This window comes from Cryptomeria japonica, chromosome 5, assembly GCF_030272615.1.
Source record: "Cryptomeria japonica chromosome 5, Sugi_1.0, whole genome shotgun sequence".
Lineage (NCBI taxonomy): Eukaryota > Viridiplantae > Streptophyta > Pinopsida > Cupressales > Cupressaceae > Cryptomeria > Cryptomeria japonica.
The window spans coordinates 730,949,030-730,970,689 of NC_081409.1; the positions used below are offsets into that span (position 1 = coordinate 730,949,030).

The following is a 21,660-nucleotide window of genomic DNA, read 5'->3' on the forward strand; positions in this document are numbered from 1 at the left end:
CTCTACTCCCACTCTTTCTCCTCTCTTTTAAACGAGTCTTGGTCTACAAGCAACCATTTTACATCTCCTTAAACTCCCTCTTTTGTCTTGATGATGGATCACGTAGTGTGACCTAAAATACTGATGATCAAAAAATTTGCACATGATCAAATCCAGAAACATAAAAATGATATTGATATAAATTGTAGAAATATTAACACTTGTCTTTAAGCATTTCAAAAAATAAATAAATTATAAGAACATCTTTTAACTAAAAAAATATTAATATCATTTTAGTTAGTGGCCTCTCACTTCTTTTTTCCAATTCATACAGTTGATATCCTACCGTTGATGATTAATGTAGTCCTACTAGCTAAACTTGCTAAACATTTCTTTATATGCAGGGACATATAATTGTTTCTATTCTTTTCCACTTTTCCACTTTTGGTGAATAAAGAACTGTTTTAGTTAGTGACCTCTTTCTTCCTTTTCCTTTTTTTCAGTTCCTGTAGTCCTACTAGCTAAACTTGCAAGCATAGGACATTTCTTTATATGTAGAAGCATAAAATTTTTTCTATTCTTTTCCTCTTTTGGTGAATAAAGAACTAATAGTCATTTCTCTCATGTGCAGATAAAAGCTAGAACAAAGAAATGACTCAACCTGATATCCCTCACAATTAGGGTGCCAAAGGATTTGTAGAACTCCAAAGAGAAGGCAAAGATGGAGTTGAATCATGGCTTATTCAAGTTCAAAAGATATTTGAATCTCGTCAATATAAAATGTTACAACCATCTTCCAAGGTGTCTATTTATAAGGTGCCTGAATCTATGATGGCTTCAAAACCACAAGTTTATGTTCCTCTGGTTGTGTCCTTCGGATTTTATCATCACAAAAAGGGGCAACAACTCTCTGTAATGGACGACCACAAGCTAGAAGCAGTAGAAAGAACTTTGAAAAGGCTCAATCATATGGACATCTATATGTTGACAGCAGAAATTGAAATGTTAGAGGAAAGAATCAGAGATTGCTACCAAGATTCAGCAGTTGAATACGATAGAGAAACAATGGCCTGGATGTTGACCATGGATGCATGCTTTATTCTCGAGTTCTTTAGGGCTCTGAGCAAAGAAATGTCTAATGAAGAACAATCCTTCAGTCTTATTTTCCAACGTGGGGATGGAAATGCTATATCATGGGCGATAAAGAGGGATATAATAAAGTTGGAAAACCAAATTCCACTATTTGTTCTCATACACTTACTCCAATTAGAGCTTAAAACCCATGAAAAAGCAGTATCCAAGTTAGCTACAATGCTCAGTCACTTCCGAGAATTTAAAGGGTTTCCCTTCAGTTTGGAAGTTTGGGAACACCAAATTCCATGGAAAATTGAAGAACACATAAGAAAAGGTGCATCTCATATGTTGGATTTGTGTAGAATGTTAATTTCAGATTTCTTAACACATTCACATCCCCATTCTCCTTCTTTTGCAGTGTCAGTCTCTAAGAACCAGAATAATAATGAATAGTCATCTAATTAAACTTTCAGCAGAACTCTTAAGAAATGTTGGTATCTCATTCAAGCCAAGTGTTGATGGGAAACTGTTATTTGAAAACAGAAGATTTGCAAGCAATTACTTTTTCCTCCCTAAAATCATAGTGGGGGATGACACAGAAACTATCCTGAGGAATTTGATTGCTTTTGATGAGTGCCAAAGATGCCGATCCTCCCCAGAAGCCACAATAATTTCCCAATATATAGGTCTAATAGATGACTTAATTGACTCCGAGAAAGATGTTGCTTTGCTTAGGAATGAAGAAATCATCATAAGTTTGATGGGGAGAGATAATGAAATAGGTAGCATGTTCCATGATCTAGACATGGAAGTCTCTATACAACCAATTGAACAATTTCAGGTGGTTGTGAAACAAATAACAGATCATTATCACAGTGCATTGAATTTATGGATCAGACAGTTCAAAGAAGAGTATTGCTCAAGGCCTTGGTATATTGTCTCTCTTCTGGTGGCAATACTTGTTTTGGGTATGACTGCTATGCAAACTTATTTTGGATCGAAAGCTAATTGAAGTTATGTCATCTTAGATGTAAATGACAGTATTTGTTTTTCAGAATTTTACAAGATGCTTTCCGTAAAAAATTGTATTGTCTTGTGATCTATGTTATTGTATAATTTTGCATGTATATGTTTTAAAAAACAACCTTATCCAAATCAGTAATATATCAAATTATGTTGTCCAACAGGTATCAAATTATTATGAATTGTTATTTAAGTTATATAAGATGCATGGAATTTCAAAATTTTACGTAGCCTATGTGTAGATAACTGATTTTGGACTTGAGAAATCTGCTAAGAGATCATGCAGTTTGATATTTCCGTAAATCATGTATTTCAGCTTCAGCTGAAAACTGGTGTCCACTGTCATGCATCTCCTCTCATTGCATTCATAGTTTAATTAACTAGACCTTGTTTCTTGCGAATAAAGTATGTAAACCAGTATAAGTTTTTTGTCCACGTCCTTGGACTGTTAGCATGTTGTAACTGTTTGTTCTTTTTGAGTTAAGATATTTTGGCATTTCAAGCAAAGAATGCATGCCTTATTTTTTAACGGTGAATGCTCTGTTTTGAGCGGTTAAAGGAACTCTATATTTAGAGGCCTTCTCCAAGCATGTGAATTATAAAAAATGAGAGGCTAATTGTATTCTATGTATGCTATAATTAAAAACAGAGCATCTCTGTCTTTTCTTAAATTATGAGTATGACTGGTAAATTCTGTAACTTAATATTTGATCACTTTATGTTATTGTTGTTATTGCATTATTCTTTATGATTAATAGTTTGCTATCAGCTGGGTATTAGAATCATGGGTTCGTTTGGAATCTACAATTGGTATCAGAGCAGGTATTTCTATTGGGTTAAAGTTTGTTTGCTGTTAGAATTTTTCCAAAGTGAACCATGTCGAATTCTAACAACTTTCCTGTTCCTGAGTTTAATGGAAATGAATATGATTATTGGTGTATAAAAATGATGACCTTCTTGGTAGGAAAAGATATGTGGGACATTGTTGAATCAGGTTACAAGGAGCTAGATGACTGGAATTCTGTAACAGGCAATGATTTGACAGCCAAGAAAGAAGCCAAGAAGAAGAATGCTGAAGCATTGTTTCACATTCAAATAGCTCTTGATAAGAGCTTATTTCCCAGAATTTCAGATGCAAAGTCAGCTCAAGATGCCTGGAAGACTCTAAAAGAAGCTTACGAAGACAGTGATCAAGTCAAGGTAGTAAAGCTACAGCCATTGAAGCGAGAATTTGAGAATTTAAAGATACGAGAGACTGAATGTGTGAGTGATTATTGTGTCAAAGTTAAAGATGTGGTTAATAAGATGGCCACACTTGGTGAAATTGTGAACAGTAAGGTTCTGGTGAAAAAGGTGTTGAAGACTCTAACCCCAAGGTGGAATCATGTTGCCATTATTTTAGAAGAAAGCAAAGATTTGAAAACCCTTCAATTTGATCATTTGGTTGGATCTCTTATGTCTCATGAAGAGAGATTGAAAGATTCATTTGGAGAAAGTGATGTGAAAGCCTTTTCATCCAAATTGCAAATCACAAAGAAAGAAGAAGTCAACAACAACACCAAGAACAATCATGGTCAAGGTAGAGGCCAAAATCAGAATCATGCAAAAGGAAATAGAGGCAGAGGTGGCTCAAGGGGCAGAGGTAGCTCAAGAGGAAGAGGTAGAGGCAATTTTGATAAGAAAAATATTCAATGTTACCATTGTAATAGGTATGGCCACTTTGAAAGGGAATGCAGATTAAAAGAAGGTAAAAGCGTTAATTATGCTAAAGAAAGTGATGAAACTCCTCCAGAACATTTATTTTTATCTTACTCTAAAGGTGAAACTAGTAGTAAAGATATTTGGTATTTAGATTCTGGATGCTCTAACCATATGTCAGGGAATGAGAACTTGTTTTCAACAAAGGAAGAGAGTTTCAAGTCCAAGATTCAGCTTGGTGATGACAAATCATTAGAGGTTTCTGCAAAAGTAGCTATGGAAGTCCACACAAAAGAAGGTACAAAAATTGTTAATGATATTTATCATACACCCCAATTAAAGCATAATTTGTTAAGTGTTGGACAACTATGTGAGAAGAACTATAAAATTGTCTTTGAGAATAAGAAATATATAATTTATGAGGGCAATAGGATTATGACTGTTGTGCCTATGAAAAAGAATAGAATGTTCCCTTTGAATTTTGGTGAACATAACATCAACCTAAGTGCCAATATGGCATATGATGATACCGGTTGGTTATGGCATCTTAGGTATGGAAAATTAAATTTTCATAGTTTGAAGATTCTGACATCACATGCATTAGTTTCTAGTTTACTTAAGGTTGAAGAGCACAAGGAGGTTTGTGAAGGATGTGTCAAAGGAAAGCATGCAAGGGAAAAAATTCCAAAGGGCAATGCATGGAGGGCTCATCACCCACTTCAACTTATTCATTATGATATTTATGGTCCTATGCAAACAAAGAGTTTGGGTAAGTCATCATATTTTATTACTTTTATTGATGATTACTCACGAGAATGTTGGGTATATTTTTTGAAGGCCAAAGATGAAGCCCTTGTTACATTCAAGAGGTTTAAAGCACGTGTTGAAAATGAGAAGGGGTGTAGAATCAAATGTTTAAGGACTGATCGTGGAGGTGAATTTTTTTCAAGAGCCTCCCTAGAATACTGTGAGATGAATGGCATCTGAAGGTAACTCACCACTGCATACACACCTCAACAAAATGGAGTAGCTGAAAGAAAGAACCATACAGTGGTAGAGATGGCAAGGAGCATGTTACAAACCAAATAAATTGAGCAATATTTTTTGGGGAGATGCGGTTGCTATGTAATGCCCCGCCAGGAAACCCCGAAGGGATTAAGCCATAACACAAGAATAGAGTGCAATAATTTTTTAAGATACAACAAGATATCAAAGATTCAGATTACATAGTAGAAGACATCAACTAACACCTAAAGAGTTTCCCAACGAGATTACTTAAATTTCACAATTCACTTAACTCACACAATTAATCCAATAAGCTGATTATCTTAATAACGAGATAATTCTTAATCAAGATAATTTCTTTCAAAAGATGGAAATATAAATCACATGCTAATGTTTATCCATTCTGATTCATTCATACTTTACATTCAAGCTTTTCATTAAAATATAAGCCATGCATCTACTATTCTAACACACTAGAATTTTATCATAAACATATGAGATCTTTCCATGCATATTTAATTTCCTTAACAACAATTGAATAGATTCCATTACTCTAAGTTACATTCTTTCATATTCCAATTTATTGCATTTTTAAAAGACGATTGCATACATGCATCTACGATAAATCTCATCTAAACCACTTATGCATTCGATCAAAATGGCGTTCATACATGCTAACACTAAACATGAAATATAAGAAATAAAAGCATCACATAACACCAAGATGATCTCGGAGTTCACCCCTAAAGGGCTACATCTCCGGGTTTGCTCAACTGCAAGACCCCTATGATAATAATAAAGTTAAGAATACAAGGGGTTACACCATTTACAATCCGGCCATCAAGGTGAAACATAATCAATATACAAACGACCGCATCGGTCAATTAATACATAAACTATCCCTGAAAAGAAAAGGATCCAGCTGAACATAATCAAAGCTAATACAAAGGTCCATTGGAGCATCCACAAAACTGAGTCATCACCACCCAAGGTCTAACATGAAACCAAGTACTTACAAGGGCATAGACAAAAGGACAACCCATAAACGTGCTCCTAACAGGGCAAAACGACAACACACTGGCGAACGTAGGGACAAGTGTCATCACACAACCTGGTATGGTTACCATGGTAGGTCTTCATAGGTCTCGGCCCCATACACTGGGTTACCCTGGCAACCTAATCCGAACCTCCGGCCCATCCAAGCCTTATGTGGATCCACACATCCTCTCGTGAAGACAAGGATGATGGTTTGCCATTTCAGGCCTTCTCACAACATGTCGAGTTTGTGTTAGCACTCGTCCCATGTGTGAGGCACAATTATCTTACTTAGAGATTACATTCTAATCTACTATTAGGTTATCACTTATTAGACTCACTTTCGACGGGTTACCCAGCAGCCACTTTGGGTGCGGCCCCCAATCGAAAGCCACTTTCCCATATGACACTAGACTATACTCAGACGAACTCAAAAACCAAGGAACATGCATGGTCAAGCAAACAGAGTTCAAAATGAAGAAACAACCATTTGGTCAACACGACCCAAAAGAGGTACACTTACTGACGATACTTTAACTAGAGACCCGACCAACTATGGTCAACCACAAATCATCATTCGACACCTGCATAAAGGATATGGCCGGTTACGACACACCTACAAAACAATAGTCCTACTCAGGACCGAGGACTGGAATAGGCACCCAAATCAGCCATACGATAGGGTCCAATCGAATAAATAAAAACTTACCATTACTTAAGCAAAAGCGAATACAAAATTTAAAATCGCATAGACAATAACCAACAGATACAATCTTCTTTCCTATTGATTTAAACAATAAAATCGATCCAATTTTCTAATTGATCTAAGTTAGATTGCAGTTACCTACTTCATTTAGATACAGGTTGTTCTTGGTTTTCTAACTCTCTAAGGTTCATTGCATCGAACTCACATAATAAGCCATAATGAGTTTTTAAAACCAATTTCACATGAATGTAATCAGACAACCATTACCAATTCAATAAGATATTTAATCTTCAATTAAAACATCATTGACATACTGGTTCAAAATAAATCCTACAAATTTGTCTTTTCCAGAACCAATTTACACTATACAGATCAAGGAAATATACATATTTAGGGAAGCCAAATAAAGAAAATCCCTTCCCAGATTAACAAATTGCACTTAATAAAAACATCATTGATATTCTCTTTTGAAATAAAATAACTCAATCTCACTTCTTCAAATTAGTATATAGTTTCCAAAAAAAGAAATATACCCTTAGAAAGGACTATAACAAAATAGGTAAACATTTTCTGAATTAACATAATATTTTAATTCCACAAAAACCTATTAACATAGGGGTTAATTTCCAAGAATTAATAACTAATAAATATTTGATTTTATTCTTTCTTTTCAATTTGCAAATGCCTATATTAGATCCTTGCAAATACATCAAAATGCAATTTAACCAATTAACATATATATTAATTACTCATTAATTAATTATATACATTAATTAATAATTTAATGAATAACATTTAACATTAAAACATTATCATTAAATAATATTAAATTGTCTCATTAAATAATATTAAATTGTTATATTTTTTTTGATAAAAAAAATATTAAAAAAAAGAATTTTAAAAACTAAATTTCAATAGAGCGAAATGGGGAGCCGTGCCCTAGCTGCAGCGGCACCGCCACGATGGGCGCAGGACCTGTGGCTCCCACGCGGGGAACGCAACGCCTTGCAACCACTACGGGGTTCGCCGCTCCCTGCGGCCACCACGGTGGAAACGTAGAGACTGCGGCCGCCGCGAGGGTCACAATGAGCTGCGGCCGCCATGAGGGTCGCAATGAGCTGCGGCCTCCATTGGTTGCGGCCTACGCGAGAAGGGGGAGGAGGAGGCGAGTGGAGCTCCACTCCCCACTCCCCATCCTCCAAACCCCAATCCACATTTTTTTTTTTGGTTTTAAATTTCGATTTACCCATAAAAAATCGATTTTCTTTAAATTATAGAAATGGGTTTTTTATAAATTTCTTTCTAAACAACAAAACCTCCATTCTTTTTAAAGAACAGTCTCATAATGAGACTTGAAATATTATTTTCCAGAATGATAAGGTTTCTAAATTTAGAGGAGTTTATTAAATAACCCTCCAAAATAACCAATTTGGGACAAAGAGGAACTCATTCTTCATACAAAATTACAAGCAATCAACCAAACTAACTAATTTCCACAACAGTTCTTAATCTTGGCAATCAATGGAGAATCTGGAACCAAGATAGCATGAAAAAACATTCAAACCCTCTTTTTTATTTTATTTTAAACAATAACTAAATTGATAAACAGATCCTACCTCAATAAGCATTCCTGGAAGGGATCTGATGGAGAGCCCCAACCTGCAGCTCAAGAAATCCTTCTCCTTCCAAAACCCCCAAATTTCATCCAAAAATATTTTTCCAACCAACATTTTTCCAAAAATATCCCTCCCCAATATTTTCCAAAAGTCTAGGTTATAAGGAAAAGTTTGACCAAAAATCTAATTTTTGGATTTAAAATTTTTATTTAAAATAATTCCCAAAAATTACTATTTTCCAACTATATCAACAAATTAAATTGCTTTTCAATTCAAAATTGATTTTCTCAATTAATTCAATTTAACCTTTCTATTTCCAAAATGCCAAGAAGATAAAATTAATTCTATTTTAATTAAAATTAATCTTTCTTTTCGTACGCATAAACATAATACATTTAATATTTAAATTTAACCATTTAATTGAACTTGCTCCCAATTTAAATCGAGCAATTCAGATTATTGATAAATCACATAAAGAAATCCTGTTTAATTTAGTCCATTAATCTTTAATGCACAAACACATATTTAATCAAATTAAATACTAAGGACTAATTAATCAATTTAACCATACACACCAAACACGCAAACCAAGAAGGTCAACCAGACAGACGTCTTGCAAACCAAACAAAAAGGGAATACTGACGATGACTGACGGTGCTTACTTGAGCACGACTATGGTCAACTAGGGTCTTACGACCACCTAATCCAACTCTAAGGATTAAAGAGGTACACTCAAACCTGCAAATCCAGGTGAAGACGAACCTCGCACTCATGCGGCATTGTACCTAAAATCTCCTACAACCAAGAGTCATACATGCATACATATATAAACTTAATGAAAGCATTAGCCCGATATTAATACCATGAAATAGGAACACTAAACAACTTGCATACAACTGGTGCGAAAACACATTAACAGATATGCACTAATTCAACACATCTGACTATAATCATTATATTATGATAAACTAACCAAGATTAAATTGAGATTAAAAATTGATTAGGGCAGGGGTACTACATGCTACAACAGTGTACATTCTCAATCGTAGCCCCACCAGTGCACTTGACAATATGACTCCTTATGAATCTTGGTATAAGAAAAAGCCTAATGTTAATCATTTTAAAGTTTTTGGTTGTCTGGCTTATGTTCATGTTCTTGATCAAAACAGACAAAAGATGGATGCAAAAAGTGAATCATGCATTTTTATTGGGTATAGTGAGGAAATCAAGGCTTATAGGCTTTATAATCCTCTCACTAATAAGCTTATTGTCTCAAGAGATGTGATTTTTGATGAAGGGGGAGTTTATGGTCATCATCAAAAAGATCATATTGAAAAGGAAAAATCTATTTTGAATGATGTTATTATTGATGATATTGATCATGAGCAGCCCACTAATATTTCTATTACAAGTGTTTCAAATCTACCAAGCAGCCCGTCATCTAATTCTTCAGTTTCAAGAGCAAGTTCAACTGCAAGCCCAAGTTCAAGCCCAAGTTCAAGCCCAAGTTCAACAAGAAAGGTAAGAAGATTGAGTGATATCTATCAAAAGAGTGCAAATCAAGCACACAAAGAGACTCCAATAGGTGAGACAGTGAATTTTGCTTTATTAGCCAAGGGTGATTTTGAACCATCATGTTTTGAAGATGCATGTACTAATGAGATTTGGATGCAATAAATGAAAGAAGAGATGGATTCCATTCACAAGAATGATACTTGGGAGTTGACAGAGCTTCCACATGACAATAAGAAGATTGGCACCAAATGGGTCTACAAGACCAAGTTAAATAGTGATGGAAGTGTTGCAAGACACAAGGCAAGATTAGTTGCTAAAGGCTTCACTCAAAAGTATGAAATTGATTATGAAGAGACATTTGCACCAGTAGCAAGACAGGAGACCATTAGAATGCCGATTTCATTAGCAGCTTAGAAGAAGTGGAGCATACATCATATGGATGTGAAAAGTGCCTTCTTGAATGGGTACTTAGAAGAAGAGGTATATGTGGAACAACCACAAGGTTTTGAGGTGGAAGGAACTGAACATCAGGTCTACAAATTTAAGAAGGCCTTGTATGGCCTAAAGCAAGCACCGAGAGCATGGTATGCTAGAATTGATGGATACTTTCAAGAGAATGGATTCACAAGAAGTAAGAGTGAACCTATCCTTTACTACACACAAAAGGTAATGATATTCTTATGATAAGTTTGTATGTTGATGATCTATTGTATATGGGTAGTAGTCCTAAGATGAAAGATGAGTTCAAAGTTTTCTATGATGAATGAATTTGAGATGAAAGATCTAGAACCCATGAAATATGTTCTAGGAATGCAGATTTATCAAAGTAAGGATAAAATTTTCATTTTTCAATCAAAGTATGCAAGGGATATGATGGAAAAATTTGAAATGGTTAAATGTAACCCATCTTCAACTCCAAGTGTTCATGGAGTTGTGTTGTGTAGAGATGATGGTGCTGAATTAGTTGATGAGACAGTACAAAAGTATTATTGGGAGTTTGATGTTTCTAACCCACACAAGGCCTGATATTGCTTATTCAGTTTCACTTATTTCAAGGTACATGACAAATCCATCAGAGACAGACATGAAGGTAGTGAAAAGAATTTTGAGGTATTTGAAAGGCACTATCAATTTTGGTATTCATTACTACTCTTCTAAACAATTCAATCTTGTTGGCTTTAGTGATTCAGATTGGGGAAGTAGTTTGGATGACCGTAAGTCTACATCTGGAAATTGTTTATCTTTTGGTTTTGGTTTCATTACTTGGAGTTCCAAGAAGCGGAGCATTGTTTCCCTCTCATCCATTGAAGCAGAGTATGTTGTAGTTACTTCAGCAGGTACACAAGCCCTTTGACTTAGATAAATTCTTGAAGAAATAGGAGAGAAGTAGATTCAACCTACAATGATTTTTTGTGACAATGTAAGTGCCATCAAATTAGCAAAGAATCCAGTCCATCACAGCAGGATGAAGCATTTTGATTTGAAGTATCATTTCATTCGTGATTTGATATAGAAGAGGGAAGTGGAATTAAAACACATCAACACTAAAGATCAGTTAGCCGATATCTTCACCAAGGCGGTTGCAAAAGTTCAGTTTCTGACACTTCGAGATCAAATTGTGAGCCCTCTCAACATCAAAAGGGAGTATGTAGATAACTGATGCTGGACTTGAGAAATCTGCTAAGAGATCATGCAGTTTGATATTTCTGTAAATCATGTATTTCAGCTTCAGCTGAAAACTAGTGTCCACTGTCATGCATCTCCTCTCATTGCATTCATAGTTTAGTTAACTAGACCTTGTTTCTTGTGAATAAAGCATGTAAACCGGTATAAGTTTTTTGTCCACGTCATTGGACTGTTAGCATGTTGTAACTATTTGTTCTTTTTTAGTTAAGATATTTTGGCATTTCAAGCAAAGAATGCATGCCTTATTTTTTAATGGTGAATGCTTTGTTTTGAGCGGTTAAAGGAACTCTATATTTAGAGGCCTTCTCCAAGCATGTGAATTATAAAAAATAGAGGCTAATTGTATTCTATGTATGCTATAATTAAAAATAGAGCATCTCCGTCTTTTCTTAAATTCTGAGTATGACTGGTAAATTCTGTAACTTAATATTTGATCACTTTATGTTATTGTTGTTATTGCATTACTCTTTATGATTATTAGTTTGCTATCAGCTGGGTATTAGAAATAGGGGTTCGTTTGAAATCTACACTATGAACTATTAAAAATATTTATTATTTGTTTTAAAATTTAGAACCATGTGCTTTGTGTAATATATAAAGCAATGAGATCTTTTTTTTTATAGAAATTATCAATGTGTTAATGCTCTCCTAAGCACATGATAGTAATCGAAGACATCTAAAAAATTTCCAGCATATGTTTGAAGACATCTAAAAAAATAGACGACAATTAATGGTCCTATGTGGAGGCATGAAAAATAAAACAATAGAGTTTCATTTGATGAAGGAAATTTAGAATCATAATTATTTTTTTATTTCATCAAATCAAGGTATGTGCTTGTGGTCTTTCTAGTTTGAGGAAGATTAATATTAGTTTCTGTTAAATAAAAATGAAGTGATAAGTGATTTGATTGAATTCATTTAATATGGAAAAATCATATATTATTCCACAGTTTGAAGGTCACGAATTTCATACATGGCAAGTTAAAGTGAAATTGATTTTGATAGAAAAAGATCTTTGGGATATTGTGAATGGAACTATTTAAAAACCACAAGATGCAGATGAAGCATTAAAATGGGCAACAAAAGATCATAAAGCTACAACAAAAATTGGTCTTGGGTTATCTAATGCATTCTTGTACCATATTGATTTAACAAAAATTCTCAAACCAAATATGGTAAAGCCTTAATTCTTTATTTGGGTCACAAGCTTCAAGTGCTAAAATGAGAATGAAGCAAAAACTATTTGGTTTGAAGGTGAAAGAGGGTGAAAGTATTGTTCAACATATTAGTACATTTCGTTCTCTTCTTAATCAACTAGTTGGAATAAAATGTATAGTTGATGATGATGATGACAAAGCCATTTTATTAAATAGTATGCCTTCAAGTTTTGACAATATTGTGTTTACTTTAAACAAATTGAATCCAATTCCAAGCTTAGAAAATGTGATATCTTACTTGATTGATGAAGAGAAAAGGGTCGCTAAAACACACTCAATTATCGAGGAAACTGCTTTGTTTGCCAAAAGGAAGACTAATGCTTCAACATGGAAGAATAATTCCAAGTGATTCTATTGTAATAAAAAAGAACACATTCTAATGAATTGCATTTAGCATGCTAGAGATCTTATTGATGGAAAGATCAAAATAGCTAATGCTTCAATTGTCGAAAAAATTAGTGGAGAAAATTGTAATTTTGCAATGTGTAATCAAGATGACTATGAAGATGTATATCTTCTCTAAGAATTTAAGGGGTACTAATGGAGGTTGGAGGAAATGGAGGCTGGATGATATCTATCCTCCTGAGCTAGCTTCTCGTTTAGGGATGATACATTGCATGAGAAACATCTTTTTATCGCTAGTCCTTTTAGGAGCAAGAGGGAGCATACAGTGGTATGTTAGTTCATGGATTTTTGAATCCACAAAATTGGTGAGTTATTGGTCTATGGATAGTTGGAATCCATAAACTAATTATGGATACTTGTGTGTTGGGTGATCAGCATATTTACCCAGACATGAGGGGTTTGGTTTGATCATGTTGAAGAGTTCGAGATTCATTTAACTAGAACAAGAAGTTTAAGTTGATGTTGATGAAGAGTTGGAGATTCAAGACATTTGCCTAGACCAGGAAGTTTAGGTCGATGCTGATGAAGAGTTGGAGATTCCAAACATTTGCCTAGACTAGGAAGTTTAGGCCAATGTCGATTTTATTTTTTCTTATTTTACTTCATAATGTAAACCTTACAGGGGGATTGTTAGGAATAAGGTTTATGTTAAATAATCTTTTGTTTGTATTTTTTTTTGTCTTTTTCATAATGTAAACCTTAAAGGGGGGTTGTTAGGAAATAAGGTTTACATATAATAAATCAAGTTAGGTTAGTTAGTTGGGTGGGTAGTTCGCTCTCGTAAGTTATTTTTGTATGGAAAATAATGGCTTTATAAAGCCAATACATTGAATGTAATGATTGAATCGTATGATGATAATATATTACCTCTTTAATTTTTCTATGCAAATCTTTATATTATTCTTTTGTTGTTGTTGCTTACATTGCTACTTTATAGTACAATACTTACACTGAAGAGAAAAATAAATTAATCTCTATACAATACTATTCAAAATTGAGATATCTAGAGAAAATTAACACTAAATTATTTTCTGAAAGTATAGTTTCAGATTGTTTTCTTAGACTTTGTTCTAAACAACAAGGGTGATGGCGCCTGAAAAAGTTTACAACCCCAAAAATGGTGTTAAAAGAAAAACTTATAAGGTTTATCATTTCATGCATTTAACATGAATATTTTACCAACTTTAAGAAAAAAAATTAAACATTAAAAAATAAATTAAATTTTTCATATGATTTAAAAATATTCCATACAATTTGTTTGTTTAAATTTTAGTGAATTGTATGGTAATATTATTTATCAATATATTTTTTTCTTCATGTTGAATGGACTTATAAGATGATGTTAAAGGATCAAAATTATCACTTTTGCAATGCCTCTACAAAGATATCTATAAGTTGTCCTTGAGTCTTTATATAGGGTAAATGCACAAAGTTGGGTCCCAATCCCGCGGAAGTCTGCGGGTTGGAAAATGAGCCTGCTAGAAACGGGTGCCCGAGCCATTGCTAAATGGGCTCTCGTTTAGCAACGGGTGCCCAAAGCTAAACGGGCACCCGTTTTGTTCAAAATCGGGCGCTCGAAGCTAAACGGGCGCTCGTTTTGTTCAAAATTGAGCGCCCGTTTTTTAAATGTATTTATTTTATTTTTTAAAACTATTTTCCATCATTTTCACTGTTTGGAAAATGGGTAGGCATTTTTGAGGAGCATGGGTACTCGCTTTTTTCACCCCAGCTGACCCCCTAGACCATTTTTACCTCCTTCCAGGTATTTAGTTTTATTTTTTATATTCTATTTTATTTATTTTTATTGTTTTTCATAAAAAAAAATGTTAATGTATTGTTATTTTTTATTTTTTATGTTTTAAAGTTTGAAAATCGTCTTTTATTTTATTTTATTTCATGTTTAAAATAGTTTTTAGTTTTCAACTATTGCAAAAAACATGAATAGTAAAAACCGTAGGAAAAAAATAAAAAACAAAAACATAAACGAACAATAAACATTAGACACAAAAAACAGACAATAAACATTAGACACAAAAAATAGACAATAAACCCTAAACAAAAAAATGAACACTAAACCCTAAATAGAAAAAAACGAACACTAAACCCTAAATAGAAAAAAAAAAAAAGTCCCAGGAGAAATTTGACTATCTTGGTTGATTACTTGGTCAATACAACATTGGATTAAGATTCAATAGTGGCAATATACCATGATTCCTAGCTCAAGAAAACATTTAGAGTAACATGTATGTTATCAACCACCTTAAGCATTCGTAATGGTGGCTATATTTGGTGTCAAAAATTTTAACGTTTTCATGTCCTAAGCAATTGAGTTGGACACCATGGATTAATGTTCCTTAACTATTATTGAGGTTTGATAAGGATTCTATTAAGGAGAATTAAAAGTTTTAAATAAATGGTTTTAATTTCATTAGATTAGTGTTCATTTTGTAGAATGCTAATTTAATGGATTAACTTAATAAAGGTGGTGATATAACATTTGAAGGAGTGTTATTGGTGCTTATGGTATTAAATGGTGCTTAGTGATCAATGTTTTTCTTAGCAGTGTTGTATCAAATGGAACATATATTTAGTTTTTAATTGGAGCTTTTAGAGTTAAATTTAGTTTTTTTTGGTTATAGGAGAGTGTTTTTTCCATTGGATTGGATGATAAGTATAATAAACATAGAGAAAGGAAAGGATCAAAAACCCTATAATAATTTATTTTACAAAAGGTTTAACCAAATCTTTATTTACAAATCAAAATAAACTCTAGGATTCATGAAAGTTGCACTAGAAGAGACAAGTATGGAGGTAGGTAACATCACAAAAAAAATTATCTAAGAGGGGTTTATCTTCAACCTAATTATGTTCGTTATTAATGTAGGCTTATGAAAATGGATCTTAAAACTCCTTTTAATTATGGACATGAAAATTGTTAAGGGAGAATCAAGGTAGGTTTGTCTAAGAAATGTTTGTTAATTTCTCGAAAGGATTGGACTTAGTGACCTACTTGCCTCAAATGGAAAGAAAGAAAGTATAAATAGAAGGTGTACATCAAGAGTTTGAGGTATTGCAATCTTATTGTAGCAATATTAGTAAAGTGTTGGTTGGTTTGGAAAATGCACATGAAATAGTAGAGTGTGTGTTGGAAGTGAATGTATTATATTATGTGAAAGCATTAATTGAAAGAGTAAAATAATAACCAACAAGAAGGGAGAGTTGAGGGTGGTGTCTATATAGGGTAGTTGAGTTATGTATTTTTTTTCCATTTGTATCTTATAGGAAATTGTCCATATCTTTTCTTTTATAGAGAAACATGTTTTTTATTAGTACGTATTTTACATATTTTGTTTACAACACATATATATATAGCAATCTTGTGAGTCATGATCCTTAATTTATATGGTAAGATAAAATATCTTATTCTAATATATGACAAATTTTCTTGGATAGGTTTCATTATAAACCCCACTAAATTACTTAAAAAATTTCACTTCTATATAAATTTATTTTGCCAAGTATATATTAAATTAAAAAATTGATTATATATTTATATGTGTATGTATCATTTTACATTTAGAATGAATTGATTCTAAATTTTTTATGATAATTGCGTGTATTTCAAATTACCAAATGTTTATTCTAATTGATATAATTGATTTACATAATTAAAATATATTTTGAAAATTATTTAATATGTAAATAAAATTTGATCTTAAGTAAATAAATTATTTAATATGATATAATAAATTTCCTCTTAAGTATCACCATCGAAGGGTATGTGATCTTTGTCTACAAAGGGAATGAAACAATCTACAATAGGATCCTCTTGGAATGGAGAGATATGTGGGTCTCCATGGATCTCCTAATGTCTATTCCAAAGTGTGTGGGGGAAATCAATATTCAATGCAATACAGATAGAATCATGATCTTGATACTAGATCAAATCACTCCTACATGGTCAATGATGTTACACCAAGATACATGGTCAATGGGAAGATAGGGCTCCGCGTCTGGGAAGGCAATACAGGGATCTTTGCTCGGTTTCCAAATACTTTCAGGGTTTTTTCAAGGGTCCTCCGCATCATAGAATGGGGAGTCCTATTTGGCATGATCCGATTAAATATGACAGAAGGAACATCAAGGGAAAGCAGGTGCCCATTTTCATTTTTGCAAATAGGTATTTTACTGAAGTAGTAGCCAAGGGAACCAATGTTGTTTCTAGGGCATCCAGGCATGTAAAACAAATGCCGGTTGCTGGTATGCCTAGTTATAGGGCATCCGGGTCTGTTAAACAGATGGATGTCATGGATTTTGTTGGTAAAGTTGCAGCAAGCTCGAGTAGTAAAGCTCAAGTCGCAAATGGTAACATGGTTCAGTTTGGTCCTTCAAAGGAGGTTTGGTTTCTGAAACCCTTATTTAATTTTTCTGGTTCTGTTGTGGCTGATAGGGCTTCCAAGTTACACTCAGTGGCTATTTTAGGTGAAATTTGGGGCCCTCCAACCGATTTATCTAAACTACATTCTAAATTTCATAAACGGTGGTCTGCATTGGTTTGTCTTCAGCTGTTATCGTCTAATTCTTGTGTTTTGGTCTTCAAATCCCCTCATAGTAAGGATGATGTCCTGGAAAATCCCTTTCATTCGTTTGGTAATGTTTTAGTTAGGGTTTCTATTTGGCAACCTTTTTTTGTTCCGGATTGGGTCAAACCTAAATCTCTTCCGGTTTGGTTTGGCTTGCCACAACTCCCCTTTGAATTCATGGATCCAGAGGTGCTAAAATCCATTGGGGATAATTTTGGAAATTTTTTGACTTCTAAGTTTGTTTTTGAGGAAGGGAAGGTTCTGGTAAAAATATGTGTTCTGGTTTCTCCTTCCTTAGTTTGCCCAATTGGAAAAACTTGTTTTAACTGTCAGAAGGATCAAGATGTCCCCTTAAATCCTACCATTGCTAAAGACTCCTCTCAAGTCTTGGTAGGGTGTGTTCGTCAGCCCAAGGAGTTTCTTAATAGTGCAGCTCAAATTAAGCAAAATAATACTGCTAAAGAATCTTTTCAGGACTTGGTTGGGTCTGTTCATCAATCCAAGATGGATATTAACATTATTGCTTCTCCTAATCTTAATTGTGCCATGGTTGAGCTAGAGAGTGATAAAAACATTTTATCACAGGTTATGTTGGAAGCTTCCCAACCCGACGATTATGGTAAAGCTAGCTTTCCTAATCTAGGGAGCCTCTCAGGTCCCCCTCCATTACAAGATTCAATTGTTTGCCCCGATCCACCTATTCCAATGGAGGGGCTTGGTGCTAAGTTAGGGGTTGTGGTTCCTAAATCTTTACAACGATCGTCTGCTCCTCCTTTAGATACTAGGGTTAATGCTCTGGTTGTGTCTACCTCTTTAAATCATGATGAGGATGTTTTAATCCAACAAGTGAAAGAGTTGCTCCAGAATGAGCCTCTTAGGGAGTGTGTTAATGCTCTGGTTGTGTCTACCTCTTTAAAACATGATGAGGATGTTTTAATCCAACAAGTGAAAGAGTTGCTCCATAACGAGCCTCTTAGGGAGTGTGGCATGCCTCAGTCTCTGCATATTTCTCCTGATGAACACATGGCTTAGCAAGTTGAGTTGTTGCTTAAAGCTAATAAGGATCTCATGGAAGAGGAGGTCTTTGAAAAGGTTTTGTGCTCTTTGGGAAATGACCTAGATTTAATTCATAAGAGCCTACCTTTTTCTCCTTCATTTAATCCTTTTGAGGTCCCTATCAATTCCTCTCAGAATGTTTCAAATCATGTGGTTCTTTAGGAAGTGGCTCAGCCTCTTCATTCATCTCCAGTTAAAACGCCCATTAGATCTTCTATTGCTCAGGTTCAGCTGAATTTCCCTAGTGTTGTAGTGTCCCCGGGCAGGGGTGGACCTCCAAAGAATCGTAAAACTCAGCTAGAAATTGATGTAGACATTCAACAAGTTTTGTCATCTTCTCCTCAGTTTAAGAAGGCTACCAAATTATCATTTGGGAATGGAAGAAGTTGCAGTTCCCTTAAAAAGAAGCAATTGTGTGTTATTAGTCCTCTGGTGACTAGATCTGTTGTGGTCAAGTGAAGCTTACATAAAAGCTTTGGGGAGAATTGTTCATCTCCCATTTCAGGAAAGAGGGGAGTGTCGACCTCACCTCGAGACCAATGAAGTTTATCTCATGGAATGTTAGGGACTTACATGCCCCTAACAAGAGACGCTTGATAAAGTCTCAGTTAGACTTGGTTAAGTGGGATATAGGTTTGTTTCAGGAGACTAAACTTTCGTTACAAAATTTGGATTTAGTTTTTTCATCTTGGAAAAGTGGAAGTTTTTCTCATGTCCGGTTGTTGGGGCATCGGGAGCCCTTGCTATGTTATGGAATGATTTTTTAGTTGATGTGAAGTTGGTTGCGTCTGAGCCAAATTGGATGCTGTCATTGGTTTCCCACAGGGCTTCTAGTTTTAAAGTATGGGTGTTTAACATTTATGCCCCCCTAGGTATCTTGGCTAAATATGATCTTTGGCAAGTACTCATTAGGGTGTTAGACCCCCTTAGGGATCATTCTTTTGTCATTTTCAGGGGAGATTTTAATGCTATCTTGGATGTTTCTGAAAAATCCAGGGGGATTTTTCCAAATAAGAAGTCAATGGATGATTTTAATGCATTCATTTTTGACATGTCTCTTTTTGATTGCAAGCCTAATAATGGCCTTTTTACATGGACTAATATGAGGAAAAATTTCTCTCAGATTGCAGAACGTTTGGACAAATTTTTACTCTCTTCTAATTGGTTTGATTCTGACATTGAGTTTTTTTCTTCCATCCTTCCTCTGTCTGGGTCGGATCATTTCCTGGTTTCGTTGACTATTGTCAGGGATAGATCTTCCTTCAAAATTCCATTTAAGTTTGAGCCAATGTGGATCAGGGATACCTCTTTTCTTCCCCTCCTATGTCAATGGTGGGGAAAGGCTCCATTTTTTAGAGGTTCTAGAATGTTTCAGTTGGTCAAGAAGATCAGTTTTCTAAAAAAACGTATTAGGGGGTGGAACTCCCTTTACTTCAAGGATATTTTTGCAGAAAAACAAAGGATTTTAGATATGTTAGAAGTCCTGAATAGGAATGTCTTGCAGAATGGTTTGGGTTGTAATGTATTAGATGAAATCAGGTCTCTTAGGAGTGAATTAGAGGAAATTTTGGCTAGAGAAGAGGTCTATTGGAGGCAGAAGTCTCAGGAGTTATGGCTAGCTGACGGGGGTAAGAATACAAATTTTTTTCATGCTAGCACTAAAATGAAAAGGGTCGGGAGTAGGATTTCATGTATCCAAGATGGTCAGGGGAATATTCTTTCAGAGGATGTGGATATTTCCAGGGAAGCAGTTAGGTTTTTTAAGAATCTTCTTTCATCTGAGAATATTGATGTTTCTAACAATATTTCATCTTTCATTCCCTCTCCTATCTCTCCCGAGGATAATAAAATGTTAATGTCTCCTTTTTCAATAGAAGAGGTTAAGAGGGCTATTTTTGCTATGAATCTAGACAAGGCTCCCGGGCTTGATGGTTTTACTCCTTTGTTTTTCCAGAAATGTTAGGATTTTGTGGGTCAGGATGTTCTTTTGGCTTTAGAGGAAGCTAGAAGAAATAGGTCTATTCTTAAAGAATTGAATTCTACCTTAATAGTCATTTTACCTAAGAAGGAGGACACTAAAACCTTTGTGGATTTTCATCCTATAGCTTATGTAACACTATTTATAAGATATTTTCCAAGGTAATTGCTATGAGTTTGGCCATTCTTTTACCTAAAATTATCTCCCTAGAGCAAGGAGGATTTGTTCCTCAAAGAGAAACTCCTGAAGGGGCTCTTGTTGCTCATGAGCTCTTGCATTCGATCTCTACATAGAAATATCCTGCCATGATCCTTAAGTTAGATATGATGAAAGCCTATGATAGGGTTGAATGGTAGGCATTAAAATTAGTTCTGGTTAGGTTGGGTTTCTCCTTGGCTTGGATAAAATGGATTATGGCTTGTATCTCTTCGGCAAGGTTCTCAGTTCTTATTAATGGGTCCCCTTGTGGTTTCTTCCACTCTTCTAGGGGTTTAAGGCAAGGGGACCCGCTCTCACCTTTTTTATTTATCTTATTAGCTGAAGCTCTAAGTCGGGCAATTGGCTTAGCTCAGGAGAATGGTCTATGGAAGGGTATCAAAATTCAGAATTTTGATCAGAGGATTTCCCATTGTCTTTTTACTGATGACACCCTCTTATTTGGTTGTGCATCCTTGAAGGAGGCTCGAGTTATAGATCAAGTGATCAGGAATTATGTAGCTTTCTCAGGCCAGAAGGTCAATAAGGAGAAATCTAAGATCTTTTTCTTAAATACTCACTCTCTGATTCAGGATAAGCTTCAAAAGTTTTGGGGTTTCCAACAGGGGGATCTCCCTTGCACCTATTTAGGAATTCCCTTTTTTGTTAATAAGGTCAAGGTTAGTTTTTGGGATAAAGAAGTTTCAGGGGTGTCTAAGAAAATTTTGGCATTGAATCACAGATGGCTCACCATGGCTAGGAAAATTGTGCTGATTAAGTCTGTTTTGAATGCGGTGCCAATTTATTTAATGTCAATTCTAAAAGATCCTAAGGCTATTATCGTTAGTTTAAAGGATACTCTGAGGTATTTTCTTTGGAATAATAATAG

General features: G+C 34.6%; 1 protein-coding gene across 1 annotated transcript; it reads left to right on the forward strand.

The window, feature by feature from the left end:
• Positions 1-810: 810 nt before the first annotated feature.
• LOC131071095 (uncharacterized) lies at positions 811-1,506 on the forward strand. Its single transcript, XM_058006833.1, has one exon. The coding sequence runs from the start codon at positions 811-813 to the stop codon at positions 1,504-1,506; it is 696 nt and encodes a 231-aa protein (XP_057862816.1).
• The last annotated feature ends 20,154 nt before the right edge of the window (positions 1,507-21,660 follow it).

What these genes read in the sequence shown, in the direction of transcription:
- LOC131071095 (XM_058006833.1), top strand. Translation starts at nt 811, where the DNA reads ATGGCTTCAAAACCACAAGTTTATGTTCCTCTGGTTGTGTCCTTCGGA.